The 23,288-nt window shown below is 41.0% G+C and overlaps 1 protein-coding gene across 2 annotated transcripts in view; it reads left to right on the top strand.

Moving 5' to 3' along the window:
• LOC128699101 (uncharacterized) overlaps positions 1-13,469 on the top strand; it is a 30,396-nt gene extending 16,927 nt beyond the window's left edge. For both annotated transcript variants that reach the window (XM_070096576.1, XM_070096575.1), the window contains exon 2: positions 11,849-13,469. In XM_070096576.1, the coding sequence (XP_069952677.1) occupies positions 11,849-13,171 (1,323 nt within the window). In that variant the 3' untranslated portion in view covers positions 13,172-13,469. The remainder of the gene's footprint in view (positions 1-11,848) is intronic.
• The last annotated feature ends 9,819 nt before the right edge of the window (positions 13,470-23,288 follow it).

The following is a 23,288-nucleotide window of genomic DNA, read 5'->3' as shown; positions in this document are numbered from 1 at the left end:
TTGCTGGGTTTCTGTTCATCTCTCTCCTCAACGCTTAATCATATATTAAACTTAATTCGATTATTTCAAGCCTTCTGCCGGGATGGGGAAGGGGTGAGATCAAACCTAATAATGTCATCCAACAATTGGTAACAGTTCTTGACTAGTACAAGATTGTAGAGCATATCTGAGGTTTTGTTGTTAATGCAGTCGTCAGAGAACATCACCTGAAAAATATACACACGCAAATATAGCCCATTTTAGTTCATGAATATGTACTTAACTGGTGACCAGAGAAGTGGTAATGACACTATAATAGAGAATTCAGGAAGCAAGCGTTGGCTCTGTAATTTTGTCATTACCTCTCCCGTGGGTTGATTCCTGTCCGTTCCGTAAGTCACTTAACGGTTCATCTGAAAAGACCCGTGCCAAGGATACTTGTCTTATCTGCTGACGAATAAATCACAACCGCCACCAACACCACCATTCTGACATGGGTCTTTGTCAAACAGCAGCTGTTTAGTGGTGTGAGTGACTACTGCCGCGTCAGGAGGAAATGCTGACATGCGATGCCGTAGAGAGTATGTGCTAACACCAAAATGCGGTACCGAATGTGGCCCTTTAGCTAACTGTGGCACAGGTGTTGCACAGGTGTTGCACAGGTCGTACTCAGGAATCTGAAGATTATTTTTAATTTCTTTTCTTTGTCAACTTGCAGGATTAGTTGCTGTTGCTAATAATTCTATGCCGAAGTCTTGAATTCTTCTCCTCTTAGAATCAGAACAGCTATACACAGTCACATTAATATTTGCTTTGTCACTGGCACCTTCATGGAAGCGTCTTGACGAGGTGGTGAAAATTAGAATGTCATGAAAACTGTTCATCCACTGACCACCTGCAGATCTACAAGGCGTTGAACGTTGCAGTGTTTCTTCACGGTGGTGTGGGCCTGGTGCACGTCATCCTCACATCACACCTTCCTTACGCATTACAATACGAAATTTATGAATGTTCTATATGAAACACCTAACCTCTATGTAAACTCCTACAGTCGCCCCTTAAAACTTACGCCAGAATGAACAACTTTGTTTAATGGACTGCACTCTGGACGCAGAAACTACAGTATTATCCTCAGCCTGAGCATCTTTGCTCAGCACGAACTATCGTGCTCAGCAGGTGATTAAAACTAAATGTTCCACTTATACGTTGTCAGAGCAAGAATTGCCTCTGCCATCCTGGAAAAGAATTTCCATTAATTGCTGTAACAATTCCACGTTCTTTGGTTTATAAATTGTATTGATTCTGTTGATTACTAAATATTGTTAGACTGGAATTTAACTGATTAAATTTCAATAGATTTACGAAAAAAATCTGATATTTGGCATAAGTGAGTCACTGCTGTGAATAAAAGAAGGCTGCGTTCTGCTCTTGTTAACACTTTCCCAGACCAAGAGTTCACTGTAAGGGCTGAGTCTGCTCTTGCTGCCAGTTCCTCACACCAAGAGTTCACTGATATACATTGTTATCAAAGTGTAATTATAATTTGCAATGACCCGATAAAATATTATGCTTACTACTGGGTTAGAAAACTGCTATTATGCTATCTACCTTTTAGTCTCCAAACTATGAAATCTCTACATGATATTCACATCTCACATCCTCTTCAAACACATCTCCACTACCTCCAGCCTTCTCGTTGTAACGTGTAAAATCCATGCTTCACACCTATGTAGGAGTGTTGGCACCACTATACTCTAGTACATTTCCTCTTTTCTTTTTTCATCCACGGATAAGGTTCTTTGTCTCCGCAGATACCTCAATGTACCCCCTACCTTGTTCCCTTCGTCACTTCCATGATTCACCTCATTTTTCAAAGACCTGTCGTTGGACAAATCCAATCTCAAATATCTTAACACATTTGTCTCTCCTTGCAATATGATATCCGATCCTTTATTGTCTAGATTTATTTTTTCACTCTCGTCACTTTACTCTTTTCTATTTTTACTTTTAATTTCCTTCTTTTACATATCTTTCCAAATTCGTTTATCATAATCTCAGACCATAATAGGACTCGAACCTACGCACTCTGTATAGTATTATACAACATAACCAGACCTCACATAAGTATGGGGAGCCCAGTAGAGACTAAGCGATGTTTTTCATACCCGGGAGCACAATGCTGTCTCCTTGGATTCTATACTTTTGTGAGGTCTGGCTGTGTGGTATAATACTATGTACTTTGATGCAGAGTGCGCAGGTTTGAGTCCTGTTCTGGTCTGAGGTGATGTTTGTAAATAATTTCTCTCGTATCATAAATTGTTAAGCGCATTATAAATACACACACACACACACACACACACACACACACACACACACACACACACACACACACACACCGTATCCCACCGAGGCAGGGTAACCTAAAAAAAAAACGAGAGAGAGATAGAGAGAGAGAGACAGAGATGAATGGAGAGAAATAGAGGTGCTGAGGGTAGGATAGGAGGGAGAATTGTGGAAGGCATGTGAATAACGAGGCACCTTCTTCTTGTTGCTTTCGTGGCTAATTGCAGAGAGGAAATGGTTGCAATTTTCTCAGCAGCGGCGACGATGTGAATCAGTGGATTCATAAATAGCTCGACGCATTTGTTGGGAATGACTTGAGTGCGTCATCTTTCTTGGCTGTCTTTTCTTGGTTGATGGTATCATCATCATCATCATTATCATCATTATCATCCGAATCACTAAAAAAAAAAAAAAAGCCATGCTCACTACTGTCAACATTACCAACCATCATTACTCGCAACACCTATCATCATAATCATCACATAAACACTCACCACTATCATCTACCACCTTCACAGTCAACAACCTCGACAACCCTACACTTCACAGTCTTCAACCCAGCCCAAGTGTCTCAATAATATACAGAGCCTGTCATCTTCAAAATCTTTAAAAATATAGATATTAAACCCAGACTCAACTATATTATTACCCCACAAACGTCCAAGACGTGTTTAAATCTCATATTTAAGAGATGATGAGGTGTGCACCGGTAAATTTAGTGAGAAACACGTGTCTCACAGTCATCCAGGCGCTATGTTTGGGAAAAAGTAAACAAGAAAATTGTAAACAAGGAAAATTGGCAAATAATGAAATTGGTGCATAATAAAACAATGAGAAAATTGCTACATTATAAAACTGGCACATTATAACATTCAACATGTTAATTAAACATTTGAGAATGAAGTGCTTTGTTATTATTTGCATACATTCTGTACAAATGAATAAACTGGCATAAAATTGTAACTGTCTGAACTTCCATTGAAATAATTTGTTATTATTCAGTAGATGAGGAAAAATGATCTCTTGCGACAGTGTCATTCATGTCATTAGTTAAATAATTATTTTCACCACGTCAATGTATTTTTTGTGTGTTGTTCATGTGAATGCTTTTTAGGATTCTTTTTTTTTTTTTTTGGTTTTCACTTGTGAGTGTTTGTGTGTATAATACTTTTTCTTAATAAAATGCTAAATGACCCCGTAGGTCAAAGCACAATCCAAAACTTACAATTTTCCCCCCACTATATTTCTATCACCCTATATCTTTAACCTCCTCCCTATTTCTATATAGCCCTCCCGCCCAATATTACTGTTCCTATTTCTCTGCTTCCTTTCCTATTTCTACAACGTCTTTTCTATATCTCTGTCACCATCCTGTCCACCTCACTTACCTTCATCGCTTTCCCTATCGCTGTTCCTTGCGTTTAGTAACTGAATATCACCCTTCCCTTTATTGCTTCTTGTCTCTCTAGCTCCGTATTTCTTTGTAATCCTTGCTTCAACCCTTTCTAGCTGTTTATTGCCCTTCTTATCTGTTTCCCTTCCCATCTTTTGCCCCAACATCCTCCATGGATATCTTTTGTCCTCCCTGTCACTCTATATAACTTTCTGTCGCACTCCTCAATCTTATATAACCTTTCCAAGCTATGGTTTTCCCTGACTATTGTTCTCCTTAACTACCGCCTTTCTTATTCTTCCTTAGTATCTCGCCTTCTCATATCTATGGCCATTTCTAAATGTATATTGATTTTCTTGGCTCTCCATATTACTCTGCCGCAAGTGTTGTATGCTGCCAGTGTTGGATGCACCTCTGCAAATTGCAACACTGCACAAGGCCCCATGCCAACACTTCACAGAATTACCCCCCGTCGTCTCTTCCCATCTCCCCACATCATCCGCTCCCTTTTCCCCTCCCCCTCCCACATGCTACACAAAAGCACACACACACACACACACACACACACACACACACACACACACACACACACACACACACACACACACACACACACACACACACACACATACACACACACACACACACATACACACACACATGGGACCAGGCGCTGTGAATCGACCCCTGCAATCACAAATAGGCAAGTACGAACAGGTGAGTACATACATACACACCTGCAACAACATATATGTAGGTACATAAGAACATACACGTACACGCCGCATTATATAATTTCGTATTTAAATTCACAGTCGTTTGTAATTTTCAATATATAATTGCTTATCTTAGTTTTTTAAGGCAGAGTCGATCAAATATATTGAACTGTCCTAAAAACAGAACGTTTAAAAAAAATATTTTTGCACTGATTAATATACTTTTGTGATTTAACTTCGTACTTATTGTCAAAAACTAACTTGGCAACTCTGCTTAACCTTGTTAAAATTAGCTAAGACAAATGAGCTTAACCCTACTTAACATACCCGAGGCACGTTATGCTTTTTTAAATCAGTTACAGATATTAACTTCATAAAGTTAAGACTAATTTTTGTCAGTGATAGTGAAGACGAATTTACTCAAAAGGTTCATTACTTTATAAACCAATTTCACAAACTTTGCCCCCCAAAAAAAGACGCTTACGAAACTGTGTGTTGAGTGGCACGTGTAGGACAACTGTTGTCATTCTTGTATGATTTTGCAGTCAGCAGTAGAGACCTACACAAACCACTGTTATCTAGCTGCAGTATCTGTAAATTTCGATACATTCATTCTCAAATGTGTAGGTGATATACGGGTTGTTTTGTTGTTCCCATTGTCTCTGCTAAAAGAACACAAGAATTTCGAAAAAAAAAAAATGGCATTAATAAGGCTATCTTAAAATTGAAAATAATATTGAAGATGTCGCTTGTACAAATGATCGCATCAATTTTATTTAGTAATAAAATACCAAAATGTGACTAAGCTTACAATGATAAGCACAATATAAACATTACAATTTATATTAAGCATACACATACTTAGAAACATAATATGAGTACCGAGCATCTGTTACCACTGACCACAAACTAGATCTGAGAAGTCAAGAACATGTTTCCGTCAATGGTATGCAAGGAGAATCAAAATAGCCATTGTAGCCTCCATGGTGACGCGTCCTGTCAGTGTTGAGAAGGTTGAGGATGTCATGCAATGGTTGTGTCAATCACAGGTATATATCACAGGTGATGAGGGAGCCAGTAGTGTTAAACAGTGGTTGTGTCAGTGTGGAGGCACCTAGCGGTGTTATACAGTCAGTTGTGTCAGTGTGGAGGCACTTAGCGGTGTTATACAGTCAGTTGTGTCAGTATAGAGGCACCTAGTAGTGTTATGCATTAAGTTGTGTTAGTGTGGAGGCACTTAGAGGTGTTACGCAGTCAGTTGTGTCAGTATAGAGAAAGTAGTGTCATGGAGAGGTATGGTTAGCATGGGAGAAGCGCATTTCCCTGATTATATGAGACAACAGCTGCTCTTTGTATTCCTTCTGTTTATCTGTATTAATGGCTTCAGTGGGACTTCCTGCGTTTATTTGAGTAATTGATGTTCTTCTTGCAGTAAAGTCTTGCCTGTCTGTGTATATTTAACCTTCTGACTGTAACTAGCCCTCTTTCACTCGATGAAGCTTTCCCTATTTGTGTGTCTTTCTGTCTGTCAGTAGCTAGTCATCCTTTAATCGATGAAATCATACAGTTTGTTGACCATTTCATTTTTGTTCAACCTATTGCCATTCACTAAAATACTATAGACGTTACACTTATGTTCGTTTTCATTAAATAATTCTGATCCCCGACACGCAGTGATGCTGTTTTCTTGATTTCAGCTGGAATTATTTGACTGTATGAAGAGGCCTTCAAGAGAGGAACATTTTCCATGTTTTATGCTTCTGTGATCCCCTTCCTTTTTCCTCCTTCACAGCGCAACGATCTTATAAGGGACACAACAGGACAATTAGCGCAACACAATAAGGCATGATAAGTCTTGTTCACCCAGGAGTTAAATAACGGAATCATCTCCGCCCAAAATGAAGAAAGCGAGAAATTCCTGGAGAAAACGTGGTTCGGTTGACACAGCAAGGAAGTGTAACTCAAAAAAAAGACAGGAAGGGAAAAACTGCAGAACACAATGCCGTAAAATAGAGACAAACAGGAAATCCAGACAAATTTCTCCTTTAGACAGAACTTACGTATGTGAGAAAGTATTACAGCTAGCTGCAGCAAAGACGAAAAAAAGCAAATTAGGTGTTTAGGCATGTCATTATCAACATATTCAACAAGACAATAATAGACCCCTGCGGAAATCATCAATTGTAATACAAATATAAAAAATATAAACACACGTTCTTAAACTAAATACTTTACTCCTAACATTCATATCTCTTAATTTTATTGAAAAAAAAAAAATGAGGTAGAGAGCAGCACAACACACTTCAAACAAGTCAATTATTACAAAATACCTACACAAGTTTATGTATGGTAAATTCTGCATTACGTTCCTGCTGGAGAATTACGTCAGGCATATGTGAAAAAAGAAAAGGCAACATCTTCATTAAAAGCATCTAACAAAGAACTCCACAGGAGACTGATACATAAAATTGAAATGCAAGATGGGGTGGCAGAGGACAGCCACCCAGAAATGTATTACTGTCCTGGTATATCATTATGAAAGAAACTCCAGAATGTTTTGAATAGTAGCAGGATTGCTGAGCTTTTCTATATGTCCTGTGAACACTTCTTGCATTCAGTATACGCTTATCTTCTTTTTTCTGTATTTCTTAAGGAGTCCACCAGAGGTAGATGCACAGAAATGTCCGAGGGGAGTCATATAAGGCAACATTTTAGTTAAAACAGCTCATCAGGATACGAAGACACACACACACACACACACACACACACACACACACACACACACACACACACACACACACACACACACACACACACACACACACACACACACACAATCCCACCAAGTGTAAAAAGTAATGAAGATTGGGGAAGGGCAAAGAAGACCGCAGACGGAGTACAGTCTAGGGGGCCAGAGACTACAAACCTCACTCAAGGAAAAAGATCTTGGGGTGAGTATAACACCAGGCACATCTCCTGAAGAGCACATCAACCAAATAACTGTTGCAGCATATGGGCGCCTAGCAAACCTCAGAACAGCATTCCGACATCTTAATAAGGAATCGTTCAGGACCCTGTACACCGTGTACGTTAGGCCCATATTGGAGTATGCGGCACCAGTTTGGAACCCACACCTAGCCAAGCATGTAAAGAAACTAGAGAAAGTGCAAAGGTTTGCAACAAGACTAGTCCCAGAGCTAAGAGGTATGTCCTACGAGGACAGGTTAAGGGAAATCAACCTGACGACACTGGAGGAGAGGAGAGATAGGGACGACATGACAACGACTTACAAAATACTGAGAGGAATTGACAAGGTGGACCAAGACAGGATGTTCCAGAGACTGGACGCAGCAACAAGGGGACACAGTTGGAAGCTGAAGACACAGATGAATCACAGGGATGTTAGGAAGTATTTATTCAGCCACAGAGTAGTCAGGATGTGGAATAGTTTGGGAAGCGATGTAGTGGAGGCAGGATCTATACAAAGCTTTAAGCAGAGGTACGATAAAGCTCATGGTTCAGGGAGAGTGACCTAGTAGCGGCCAGTGAAGAGGCGGGTCCAGGAGCTTGGACTCGACCCCTGTAACCTCAACTAGGTGAGTACAACTAGGTGAGTACACACACACACACACACACACACATCAAACCTTCACATTAACACATTTTCCCTTCGCCATCAGACTTCTGCGAATTTCGTCCTATCTTCGTCGTAAAGTGCTTAAGTTGGGATGATGCCTCATCCTGTATCAGATGAACCTGTCATGCTCTTTTTCATTTTCTTACTTTCTCCGTCTCATAATGCCATTCACACCCTCCAGTTGTTTCGTTACGGTGCATTAACTTTGCAAACAAGCGTGAAGCCGAAACATTGCCTCGGACAAGCCGATAAAACACGTTACACAGAGAAAGTGTTGTTACACATCTTTTCTCTAGTCTACCAGAGAATGACTTCAGCAAGACATTTTCTATGAAGCAGTTTATTTACTCCTCTGTGGCCGATTTGTTTAAATAGCGAGCATTTAAACCCACTTCCTGCCCCCCTCCTTCTTCTCTACCCTACGTAGCCCACAGAATGGGTATGTTGTGTATAATAAAAATAACTAATTTCTCCACCCTATCTTCCCTCATATGGGTATGGAGTGCATAAAAAAAGATGTTAAACTAACTTCTCCATCCCATTTTCCCTTTCCTCATATCCTACCCCTTCAGCTCCCCCATTACCCTCCCTTTTCCCTCGCCCTCCTTCCCACCCCCATCTCCTGCATGTTCCGTGATGTTCAAGATAGTTGGCGGAAGGTTACTGCGACATTAAAGTTAATACCTACTTGTATTTAAAGGTGCATAAAGGTATATTTTAGTAATTTATTTTCCTTGTTTCTTTCATAGTTTTTTCTTGTGTCGTTCTGTGATGACGAACATATTTTTACAAATTTTATTTTACAACTCTACAGGATGTTCTGATGAACAAAATCAAATCAGTTTAAATTCGTGATTTACGTAAATTTTTTATATGTAAATTGTTGAAATATTAGTTGTTTTGCTTTGCACCAAAACTAAGATAAGTTAGTCTAACTCTGCTAGAATTTACGTGTGACTTAACCCGTGCGTGTGTTCGGGGGCAGGAAGCGAAACTTTGTTTTTTTTAATACTCGAGAGAGCATTCCGTTAACAATCGAAAGGATCCGGGTTTGATTTACGGGTAAATTTTCTTATGCTTGCTGCCCTTGTTATCCAAGCATTATCCATCACTATCTATTACCTCTCCATTACATCCTCACCTCTATTCCTAGGCTCAAAGGGCCTATCAATCCATTGCCTTTTCACGTCCCCGATCCATTCACCCCTATTCCTTTCTTCGTCGACTTCCTCCTTCATCCATTTTCCCCCTTATTCCATCGTTCATCATAATGTTATCATTTCCATCAAAATTATATGTAATTTGCTTAGATAAATTGCTATCTCCATTTTTTTTAAAGAAACTATCTTACAATCTTAGTTGATAAGCTTTTTCTTATAAATTTTTTTATTTCGTATAAAAAATTACTTTATACCCTTTCTCTCTTTTCTAAGAAGTTTTCTCTCTATAAAAAATGCAATAGGTGGGATAATTATAATATTTGCTTGTATAAAAATGTGTGACGAACGTGTAGAGTGAGTTGGTAGGGAGAGACTGGAGATAAAGAGAGAAGTTATTGCTGCAGCAGCTGGGAAAATAATAACAATCATTATGAGAGAGAGAGAGAGAGAGAGAGAGAGAGAGAGAGAGAGAGAGAGAGAGAGAGAGAGATAGACACTTTCACCACGCACTCAACACTCTTGCCACACTCTCACGCTCACTTTCACCACACACACACACACACACACACACACACACACACGCCGATTATCTTGAGTACTAAAGAAGCTAGACAGTTCATGTTCATTTCTGATTGTTGATCAGACCCTGATCCACCACGAGGCCTGGTCTCAGACCGGGCCGCGGGGGCGTTGACCCCCGAAACCCTCTCCAGGTAAACTCCAGGTATACAGCCTACAGCTGTTTTCCTCACCATGATTCTGCTATCTCGTGTGGAACACTGGTGAATTTTTGTCCTTATGTTTTCGTTTCTGCTTTCTTAAGCTAGATACCGGCAGCATATATATCCAGATACCGGCTGAATATAGCCAGATACTGGAATGATTTTTGGGTATATGTAAATCATGTGCCTTCAGTGATTCTGTATCTTCACTGAAGGTATATAATGAGTCAACATGCTCATTGCAAAAGCCGGTATAGATACTCAAAATATGAGAAAAAAGCATTAATGTGCAATTCTTATGATTCCGCCCCCCACTGAAATACTCCATGACAAAGCTGATAAGTCAGCCGAAGAAAATGCTTTGAAGGAAAATGTAGAATATGACTTAGGCCTATCTGTATCTGGAATTAGAGAAATAAATAATGAAAGTGAATGTTATAGGAATGCAGGTAGAAGCCTGAGTAGATCTATAGCTCGCTATTATCACTTAAAAGTAGATAAGTACATTTACGGAGCAACTTGCAATGTGAACAAACTGACTGAAACTGTAGTAGCCAGGCAGGTTACAAATAATTCTGGCAGTTTTGCAGACGCACAGATGATGATGATCAAACTAAACGCAAAGTCTGTGGTCAGCCTTATGGTTACATTTAGCAACACTCATGTGCATGATTGCTCGAGAGAATGAGGAATATAGAGAGTATAAGTGTCTATATGACATGTCAATGTATCTTATTAATGAAAATAAGATACTAGTTATATAAAGCAAATATCCTAAATTTGCTTAAAACAAGTAAGATAATTTAACATATTTCCAGATGGTCTCGTGCCAATCCTTCTGAGGCCTAATTTCTAGGTCTTTTGTGTATTCATATGCTCTTGCGCTGCCATCCACAGGCTGGATTTGGGTGTACAACAAACTAGCCGGTTAGAATGTAAAATCTAATCTAAAATAGTTTGCTCGTCTAAGCGCGCAACTTGGTTGATTTATGATAATTTAATTATTATAATTGAGAAGTGCTAAACCCGTATGGATTTAGCCCTTTTCGATGGCCCATTCCTTAGATCAAGAGATCAGGAGCCCCTCACCAACAACAATGCACTTTCCTACATCGGCCTCGGAGACGCTGACCCCCGATAACGTCTTTCAGGTAACAAGATACACAATAATCGTTAAGACTTCTTGAAATATTTACACCACTAGTCAAGGACACCTTGTATATAACTTTGTATAACTTTTGTATAACTTTGTTATACACTTCATGTGATAACCCATGAACCTTCTCTCTCTTATACTCTGAGAGCCGTCACATCTCTCACAAGATTTTACATCCATAACATTTATTTTCATAACCAGATAAATCATACATAGACATATTTACACTGGCATCTATACCGCATTAAATCAAAGCTTTTGAAAGTAAACAATATTATCCTTAACTACCTTGACCTACTTAGCCTAATGAAGCAGATCTTAGTTCCTAACAGCTAAATAATATGGATAAAATGATGGGGTTTGGGGCCTTCCGAAGTTGGTAGACTTTGCCACTATGCTAATCTTGTTGAAGTATATGGCAGTGGTTTAAAGACGTTATGAGGTACTCTGTTTGTCATTAATTGTTACCAAAGTGACGATATCCAGCGAATACTTCATCAGCAGATCAGTGTTAATTATTTCTAAATACGTTGTGCACATTAAATAGTATTGCTAAATGTAACATCCCTCTAACATGCACTAACATTGGGCTTATTATTATTATTATTATTATTATTATTATTATTATTATTATTATTATTATTATTATTATTATTATTATTATTATTATTTAGTTCTTCAGTTTGTCATTAGCATAAATGTCTGAATATGAATATCCCTTAATAAGCTTGGTATTTTCCAGGTCGATGGAGGTAAAATATTCTTCCCCGAGTCTCCAGCACCGGAGGAACTAATCACAGCAGCGGAGGAACCAATCACAGCAGCGGAGGAACCAATCACAGCAGCGGATACTGAATTCCGTGAGAATCGAGGTCTGTGGGAGAGTGACCTCTTCTTTCTGCAGAAGCTGTCTGGACTCTTCGGCGGAGAGAACGAACAACAACCTCAACGCCGCAAGACATTAGCTCATTCGAACCTGCGGCCGGAGCTCTTGCCACCGCAGATGCTCTACACACACCGCAGGACGGGCACCAACGCACCTGGGCATCATAACCAAGTGAGAAAGGGCATAAAGAAACCGCCGTGGCCTCAAAGGCTGTCATCCAACCAGGGCTCTCATGCGCTACGGACACCACTGCAAAATTCTCCAGGTTTAAAGCCATTCCGTCAGGTGATACAAATTACTGCCCCTCCCAGATATGAAATTCCTCCACCGTTAGATGATCCTGGCCAGCATTCCCAGAACCATTTAGGGCCCCTTCGATTGCCGCCTCCGCCACCTCTACCACCTAAATCTGCCTTCTCAAATACTCCTGTTCAGCACTTAGGTAACTTCCCATATCAGTTTGTGAAGCCTGAAGATCAGGGTGCTCACAACAACGATATTATCCCTCAATATTTCTCAAGTGCAGCGCCATCTAGGGTCGATATATCGCCACCGCGCGCAGCACCACCGCATCCCAATGCTCTTAGGCCACCACAATCCCTTCCGAACATCCCCAAAACACCTCTATCATCCCATCCAAACATCCCTAAAACTCCTCCACCATCCCATCTGAACATCCCTAAAACTCCTCCACCGTTCCATTCGAACATCCCCAGGCCTCCACCACCCCATTCCAGCCACCCAAGGCCTCCAACATCAGATACAAACAGCCTAAGGAATACTCCTCCACCACCCAGTCAGAACCCCTCAAGGCTTCCTCCACCTCCCCCTAAGCCATTGAAGTCCAAGAAGCCGACGCTGCTGGGAAGCTTCACCAACCTGACTCCCGGGGTCTTTGGGAATGCACAACCCCCACATAAGCACCCAAGACCAGCACCGCAGCCTCAGAGAGTCTTCTTCCCACCGAATCCTAATCCCTCGCAGAATGACATCAGACCGAGTTTAGAATTCAAGCCGAGTCCTCAAGAAGGTAAAACAGCAGCCGACGCCTTCCAGCCAGTGTTCGTAGCGTCGCCCTTCATGGACGACCTTGGAGATGACGTCATGAAACCCATGATGGTGAAGGCTTTGAGCACCACCACCACCACCTCGAGACCTCAACTCCAAGACTTCTTCTGAAGTGAATAGACACCTTATGCTTGGAATGGAGCTCTAAACCCGTATGAGACAACATTTAGCACTACGAGTAAAGTAGGCTCGGTCCTCCGTTCGCTTAACCCATGTGGGTTATTCAGAGCATGGAGTAGTGGAAGCTTGATTCATCCATCCGCTAGACCCACGAGGAGCCTTTTATAGTAGTGAGTAGTGGAACCCTGATCTTTCGTTAGCTAATCGCAACCTCATCACCAGGATTCCTTCGAAAGGGTAAAAAAAAAAAAAACTCTGTACTTCGCTTGAAGCGTTGAAACCTCTGTCATTCAGCACAAGGCGTGATGGAGGTTCAATCCTCCGTTAGCTAACACGAGACACACACTACGTAACTGTACTCTCTTAAATATATTAGAAAGGAACCAAATATGAGTTAAAAGTGGCTAGATTTTTCTACTTTTAACAGAAACAGAAATATTACACAATTTTTAGATTTCGTCTGTGAGTGATAATTTATATTTCGCAATATTTATACTTTCTGAAACATTTTTAGAAAATTCTAATTTTTTTACTAAAATTTAGGTACATAGGGTTAATAAAGCTTTAATTTAGATTAAAAGGTGCCTAAGCCTACATATTTTTTTTTCAACGCATCACCAATACTGATCAATGATTTCTAAATTTTATTGTGCCGTGAAAAAGTTTATGCGAAGCGCTAAACCCGTGTGGTTCACTGAGCTTCAGGGAGGGTCAGGATGCCTCATCATTAACATCAAGATACCTCCCCCTTCAGGGGAGGTATTTTGATGTTGGTCAAGGGGCTATTAGTTGAAGGGATAGGCTCCTCCCTCCCATTCCTCAGCTCAGACCTGATTATCTGTCCATTACTTAGACATGCATCACCCTTACGGGTTCAGCGCTTCACCGTGAATATAATAACTGGGTTGATTTAGTGAATCTGAGTTGGTATCATGTGAGTTCAGTGACAGAGTTATGGGTGGAAATCTTACCTGTCCAGGTTAAGGTAAACACACGACCCGAGTCAGAATAGAGCACTATCTCTAATTATCCTTATTAGAGTCGTAGCTATCACCAGCTCCATTCTGAGTCAGAGAATGTGTCTTGTTCCCTGGCTGCATATTATGGTGTGGGCGGCATGAGACTCTAAATACCATTAACAGCTCTTAAAACAGGACGTTTTCTAACATTTATCCACTGACAAGAACTATTAACTAAAGTTTGAGGGGTAAGTTTAACCCCCAATTATATTGGGATTATATTTCACATTGTTTTATATTAAGCAACGTATTGATTACTGCACTGCGATTAAACACCGCATGGATGTAGCCTTTATATGCTGCCTCGCTACCTCTTGTCCTGTTGCCCGTCAGTTGACCCGCCCATCCCTGGATATAGTGTACAAACACCAGGCAATGGGTGTCTCCTCTAACGGAGTCTTAGCCTAAAAGACGGCCAGAGAACTGGTTTCAAATCTCCACCCGAACGATGAAGGTCCAGCCCTGGCACCCACTACCAGCATCCGTCAGCAATTTCAAAACGGTTTCTGTGTCCATGAATGACAGGATGCCTACAGTCCTGACATTCATCATTGTTATTATTAATGAGAAAGACCCACTGAATCAGCCCGGTCTTGAATCTTTGACATTGCTGTTTACGTTAATGAGAAGAGCCACTTACAGCTGGTACCTCGTTCGTTGAGGAAACAGCCTTCCGGCCTGTGCTTCCTGTCAAGGGAAAACACAGACGTCTCCTCGTTTTAAAAACCGTTTGCTCTAACTTGGGATGTCATCTGTTTAATTCATCTCCTTAACTCATAACAGGATAATTTTTCCCACTGTTGTATCGTGTGAGTGAAGTTTACTAAGGGAACATCTCAGTTATATTGTGTTTCATGAACCATAAACCTACGTTTATTTTTCCGAACAAAACTTATTCTGAACACAGGCGATTTTCCGGTAAAATTATAAATTATGATTGCTGTCATATGTGTGCTTAAGTATGATTGTCAAAATATTTACAAGAATTATATATTAATATATTTTTTGTGAGCATTTTGTATATTGTGCATAAATTAATATCTTATAATAAAGTTTACATTATATTTAACTCATTATAATACTCTATTATTATTGTTCTACGATGTAATATAGAGCTACAACGATAAAATTTAATTCTATTGTACGTTATGTGCGGCGGAAATATTTTACCATAAAATTTTAGAATGTGTAAGAAATTGAAATTGTCAAAGGTTATATCAGGGATTTGCATTACGAAGCTAATTAACCACCCTCCTTCCCTCCTCTTCTCTTCTTCACTTCCCTCCTTTTCTTCCCTACCTCCTCTCCCTCCCTTTCTCTCACTCTGTCTCATTCTCTTTCTACGACAGCACCCCACTTGTACATAGCACAAGCTTTACCTGCTTTTTCGAATACCCCACCTCACTTGTGTGTCACCTTCACCTGACCCTCAGTTGCCCACCTCACTTGTGTGTCACCTTCACCTGACCCTCAGTTGCCCACCTCACTTGTGTGTCACCTTCACCTGACCCTCAGTTGCCCACCTCACTTGTGTGTCACCTTCACCTGACCCTCAGTTGCCCACCCTCAGTTGCCCACCTCCCTTGTGTGTCACCTTCACTTCACCTTCAGTTGCCCACCTCACTTGTGTGTCACGTTCACCTGATCCTCAGTTGCCCACCTCACTTGTGTGTCATTTTCACCTGACCCTCAGTTGGTGTGTCATTTTCACCTGACCCTCAGTTGCCCACCTCACTTGTGTGTCACCTTCACCTCGCTCTTAGTTGCCCACCTCACTGGTGTGTCACCTTCAACTGATCCTCAGTTGCCCACCTCACTTGTGTGTCACCTTCACCTGACCCTCAGTTGCCCACGTCACTTGTGTGTCACCTTCACCTGACCCTCAGTTGCCCACCTCACTTGTGTGTCACACCTGATCCTCAGTTGACCTCACTTGTGTGTCACCTTCACCTCGCTCTCAGTTGCCCACGTCACTTGTGTGTCACCTTCACCTGACCCTCAGTTGCCCACGTCACTTGTGTGTCACCTTCACCTGACCCTCAGTTGCCCACCTCACTTGTGTGTCATTTTCACCTGATCCTCAGTTGCCCACCTCACTTGTGTGTCACCTTCACCTCGCTCTCAGTTGCCCACCTCACTTGTGTGTCACCTTCACCTGCCCCTCAGTAACCCACCTCACCTGTTGATTACGGTTTCTCTTGACTCATCATCAGGTATTACCTCGGTGTTATATCATGGTAAATTTAACACGAAAAACACAGTGTTCATGCCATTTTATTTTTTCCGTCACTGTTTCTCCATCATGTTAACATTAACCTTAGAAATCTCTCGTATTTATTCGTGGTTTCCAATTTACCTTAAGTTATTGTTACTCCATACCTAAGATACAACGAATGTTGCATGTTATGTCTTAGTTCTGGCGTTACAAATGTTTATTGTGTACGTGAATGTTTGTGTTACATTGAATGTTGAGGGGCTGCTGGTCAGTTCTACTTTTATATATTATTTATTCTTTGCCCAAAAAATAATCAGTGGTTTTATTATCATTCCTGGTGTGGTGATGCTAGTAATTACTTGATGAGATGTAAGGAAATTAACTACTGCTGCATCTAGAAGCTGTTAATATAATAATAATAATTATTATAATAATATTAATAATAATAATTATTATTATTATTAATCATAATAATTAATGATAATAATATAATTCATGTTAAGCGCTAAACCCATGAAGGTCATTCATGGATGGTGGTGAAGGCTCGGTCCTCCACCTGCCAAGCACCAGACAGACGATATTAAGTTTCGTCCACTCAGAGCTTGACGAAGCTCTAAACTGAATCATCCATTTATAGTCATTCTGTTTAGGACACCTCGCCTAGCCCAAGATCATACCCGTGTCCTCCGATTGTAAGCTAAAGGCGGCACCACGGAGCTACAATCCTCCTGTGCACCAAGAACATTGTCAGGAGACTTAGGATTGCAACAGTCCCATGACTGTTGGCTCTTAACATCATGCAAGATTTACCTCCACTAAAGTGACATTTTCTGGCAAGGCTTAGCGGGTGGAGAATTCAATTGATACTCGTGCAATCCAGGAGCGAAACGTTTTCAGTAAAGGTGTCCTTGGTGGACGCATTCTGTATTTTTTTCCATAATGTTTGCCAGCTTGGAATCCTGACTCTCTCAGGGGTAGGGGTCTTAATGTTGTTCAGGAGCTTTTGATCCAGGGAACTGGATCTGATCTCCCCTTTGGATCGAACCCGATTGTCTCCCGCTGTTTGGATTCCGAGGGTTAGTTCTTTTGAATAAACATAATAATAATAATAATAATAATAATAATAATAACAACAACAACAATAGTAGTAGTAATAATAATAATAATAATAATAATAATAATAATAATAATAATAATAATAATAATAATGATAATAATAATAATAATAATAATAATAATAATAATAATAATAATAATAATAATAATAATAATAATAATAATAATAATAATCAGAACAAAGCAAAACACTCTGTACGTGCGTCAAGTGATCGTTCACAAGAAACAGAACAATATGACACGGTATTGAAGCTTACCTGTGTGAACATGGAACACAAACTGCAGGTGTGTGAACATGGAACACAAACTGCAGGTGTGTGAACATGGAACACAAACTACAGGTGTGTGAACATGGAACACAAACTGCAGGTGTGTGAACATGGAACACAAACTGCAGGTGTGTGAACATGGAACACAAACTACAGGTGTGTGAACATGGAACACAAACTGCAGGTGTGTGAACATGGAACACAAACTGCAGGTGTGTGAACATGGAACACAAACTGCAGGTGTGTGAACATGGAACACAGACTACAGGTGTGTGAACATGGAACACAAACTGCAGGTGTGTGAACATGGAACACAGACTACAGGTGTGTGAACATGGAACACAAACTGCAGGTGTGTGAACATGGAACACAAACTACAGGTGTGTGAACATGGAACACAAACTGCAGGTGTGTGAACATGGAACACAAACTGCAGGTGTGTGAACATGGAACACAGACTACAGGTGTGTGAACATGGAACACAAACTGCAGGTGTGTGAACATGGAACACAAACTACAGGTGTGTGAACATGGAACACAAACTGCAGGTGTGTGAACATGGAACACAAACTGCAGGTGTGTGAACATGGAACACAGACTACAGGTGTGTGAACATGGAACACAAATTGCAGGTGTGTGAACATGGAACACAAACTACAGGTGTGTGAACATGGAACACAAACTGCAGGTGTGTGAACATGGAACACAAACTGCAGGTGTGTGAACATGGAACACAAACGGCAGGTGTGTGAACATGGAACACAGACTACAGGTGTGTGAACATGGAACACAAACTGCAGGTGTGTGAACATGGAACACAAACTACAGGTGTGTGAACATGGAACACAAACTGCAGGTGTGTGAACATGGAACACAAACTACAGGTGTGTGAACATGGAACACAAACTGCAGGTGTGTGAACATGGAACACAGACTACAGGTGTGTGAACATGGAACACAAACTACAGGTGTGTGAACATGGAACACAAACTACAGGCGTGTGAACATGGAACACAAACTACAGGTGTGTGAACATGGAACACAAACTACAGGTATGTGAACATGGAACACAAACTACAGGTGTGTGAACATGGAACACAAACTACAGGTGTGTGAACATGGGACACAAACTACAGGTGTGTGAACATGGGACACAAACTACAGGTGTGTGAACATGGAACACAAACTGCAGGTGTGTGAACATGGAACACAAACTGCAGGTGTGTGAACATGGAACACAAACTACAGGTGTGTGAACATGGAACACAAACTGCAGGTGTGTGAACATGGAACACAAACTACAGGTGTGTGAACATGGAACACAAACTGCAGGTGTGTGAACATGGAACACAAACTACAAGTGTGTGAACATGGAACACAAACTACAGGTGTGTGAACATGGAACACAAACTGCAGGTGTGTGAACATGGAACACAAACTACAAGTGTGTGAACATGGAACACAAACTACAAGTGTGTGATCATGGAACACAAACTACAGGTGTGTGAACATGGAACACAAACTGCAGGTGTGTGAACATGGAACACAAACTACAAGTGTGTGAACATGGAACACAAACTACAAGTGTGTGATCATGGAACACAAACTACAGGTGTGTGAACATGGAACACAAACTGCAGGTGTGTGAACATGGAACACAAACTACAAGTGTGTGAACATGGAACACAAACTACAAGTGTGTGATCATGGAACACAAACTACAGGTGTGTGAACATGGAACACAAACTGCAGGTGTGTGAACATGGAACACAAACTACAGATGTGTGAACATGGAACACAAACTGCAGGTGTGTGAACATGGAACACAAACTACAGGTGTGTGAACATGGAACACAAACTACAGGTGTGTGAACATGGAACACAAACTACAGGTGTGTGAACATGGAACACAAACTACAGGTGTGTGAACATGGAACACAAACTACAGGTGTGTGAACATGGAACACAAACTACAGGTGTGTGAACATGGAACACAAACTACAAGTGTGTGATCATGGAACACAAACTACAGGTGTGTGAACATGGAACACAAACTGCAGGTGTGTGAACATGGAACACAAACTACAGGTGTGTGAACATGGAACACAAACTGCAGGTGTGTGAATATGGAACACAAACTACAGATGTGTGAACATGGAACACAAACTGCAGGTGTGTGAACATGGAACACAAACTACAGGTGTGTGAACATGGAACACAAACTACAGGTGTGTGAACATGGAACACAAACTACAGGTGTGTGAACATGGAACACAAACTACAGGTGTGTGAACATGGAACACAAACTACAGGTGTGTGAACATGGAACACAAACTACAGGTGTGTGAACATGGAACACAAACTACAAGTGTGTGATCATGGAACACAAACTACAGGTGTGTGAACATGGAACACAAACTGCAGGTGTGTGAACATGGAACACAAACTACAGGTGTGTGAACATGGAACACAAACTGCAGGTGTGTGAACATGGAACACAAACTACAAGTGTGTGAACATGGAACACAAACTACAAGTGTGTGATCATGGAACACAAACTACAGGTGTGTGAACATGGAACACAAACTGCAGGTGTGTGAACATGGAACACAAACTACAAGTGTGTGAACATGGAACACAAACTACAAGTGTGTGATCATGGAACACAAACTACAGGTGTGTGAACATGGAACACAAACTGCAGGTGTGTGAACATGGAACACAAACTACAAGTGTGTGAACATGGAACACAAACTACAAGTGTGTGATCATGGAACACAAACTACAGGTGTGTGAACATGGAACACAAACTGCAGGTGTGTGAACATGGAACACAAACTACAGATGTGTGAACATGGAACACAAACTGCAGGTGTGTGAAGATGGAACACAAACTACAGGTGTGTGAACATGGAACACAAACTACAGGTGTGTGAACATGGAACACAAACTACAGGTGTGTGAACATGGAACACAAACTACAGGTGTGTGAACATGGAACACAAACTACAGGTGTGTGAACATGGAACACAAACTACAAGTGTGTGATCATGGAACACAAACTACAGGTGTGTGAACATGGAACATAAACTGCAGGTGTGTGAACATGGAACACAAACTACAGGTGTGTGAACATGGAACACAAACTGCAGGTGTGTGAATATGGAACACAAACTACAGATGTGTGAACATGGAACACAAACTGCAGGTGTGTGAACATGGAACACAAACTACAGGTGTGTGAACATGGAACACAAACTACAGGTGTGTGAACATGGAACACAAACTACAGGTGTGTGAACATGGAACACAAACTACAGGTGTGTGAACATGGAACACAAACTACAGGTGTGTTAACATGAAACACAAACTACAGGTGTGTGAACATGGAACACAAACTACAAGTGTGTGATCATGGAACACAAACTACAGGTGTGTGAATCAGGAACACAAACTGCAGGTGTGTGAACATGGAACACAAACTACAGGTGTGTGAACATGGAACACAAACTACAGGTGTGTGAACATGGAACACAAACTACAAGTGTGTGATCATGGAACACAAACTACAGGTGTGTGAACATGGAACACAAACTGCAGGTGTGTGAACATGGAACACAAACTACAGGTGTGTGAACATGGAACACAAACTGCAGGTGTGTGAACATGGAACACAAACTACAAGTGTGTGAACATGGAACACAAACTAAAAGTGTTTGATCATGGAACACAAACTACAGGTGTGTGAACATGGAACACAAACTGCAGGTGTGTGAACATGGAACACAAACTACAAGTGTGTGAACATGGAACACAAACTACAAGTGTGTGATCATGGAACACAAACTACAGGTGTGTGAACATGGAACACAAACTGCAGGTGTGTGAACATGGAACACAAACTACAAGTGTGTGAACATGGAACACAAACTACAAGTGTGTGATCATGGAACACAAACTACAGGTGTGTGAACATGGAACACAAACTGCAGGTGTGTGAACATGGAACACAAACTACAGATGTGTGAACATGGAACACAAACTGCAGGTGTGTGAACATGGAACACAAACTACAGGTGTGTGAACATGGAACACAAACTACAGGTGTGTGAACATGGAACACAAACTACAGGTGTGTGAACATGGAACACAAACTACAGGTGTGTGAACATGGAACACAAACTACAGGTGTGTGAACATGGAACACAAACTACAGGTGTGTGAACATGGAACACAAACTACAAGTGTGTGATCATGGAACACAAACTACAGGTGTGTGAACATGGAACACAAACTGCAGGTGTGTGAACATGGAACACAAACTACAGGTGTGTGAACATGGAACACAAACTGCAGGTGTGTGAACATGGAACACAAACTACAAGTGTGTGAACATGGAACACAAACTAAAAGTGTTTGATCATGGAACACAAACTACAGGTGTGTGAACATGGAACACAAACTGCAGGTGTGTGAACATGGAACACAAACTACAAGTGTGTGAACATGGAACACAAACTACAAGTGTGTGATCATGGAACACAAACTACAGGTGTGTGAACATGGAACACAAACTGCAGGTGTGTGAACATGGAACACAAACTACAAGTGTGTGAACATGGAACACAAACTACAAGTGTGTGATCATGGAACACAAACTACAGGTGTGTGAACATGGAACACAAACTGCAGGTGTGTGAACATGGAACACAAACTACAGATGTGTGAACATGGAACACAAACTGCAGGTGTGTGAACATGGAACACAAACTACAGGTGTGTGAACATGGAACACAAACTACAGGTGTGTGAACATGGAACACAAACTACAGGTGTGTGAACATGGAACACAAACTACAGGTGTGTGAACATGGAACACAAACTACAGGTGTGTGAACATGGAACACAAACTACAGGTGTGTGAACATGGAACACAAACTACAAGTGTGTGATCATGGAACACAAACTACAGGTGTGTGAACATGGAACATAAACTGCAGGTGTGTGAACATGGAACACAAACTACAGGTGTGTGAACATGGAACACAAACTGCAGGTGTGCGAATATGGAACACAAACTACAGATGTGTGAACATGGAACACAAACTGCAGGTGTGTGAACATGGAACACAAACTACAGGTGTGTGAACATGGAACACAAACTACAGGTGTGTGAACATGGAACACAAACTACAGGTGTGTGAACATGGAACACAAACTACAGGTGTGTGAACATGGAACACAAACTACAGGTGTGTGAACATGGAACACAAACTACAGGTGTGTGAACATGGAACACAAACTACAAGTGTGTGATCATGGAACACAAACTACAGGTGTGTGAACATGGAACACAAACTGCAGGTGTGTGAACATGGAACACAAACTACAGGTGTGTGAACATGGAACACAAACTGCAGGTGTGTGAACATGGAACACAAACTACAGATGTGTGAACATGGAACACAAACTGCAGGTGTGTGAACATG

This window comes from Cherax quadricarinatus, chromosome 54 (genome assembly GCF_038502225.1).
Source record: "Cherax quadricarinatus isolate ZL_2023a chromosome 54, ASM3850222v1, whole genome shotgun sequence".
In the NCBI taxonomy this organism is placed as follows: Eukaryota; Metazoa; Arthropoda; class Malacostraca; order Decapoda; family Parastacidae; genus Cherax; species Cherax quadricarinatus.
The sequence above is the reverse complement of the archived record's forward strand: the minus strand, read 5'-3'. Positions and strand labels throughout refer to the sequence as shown.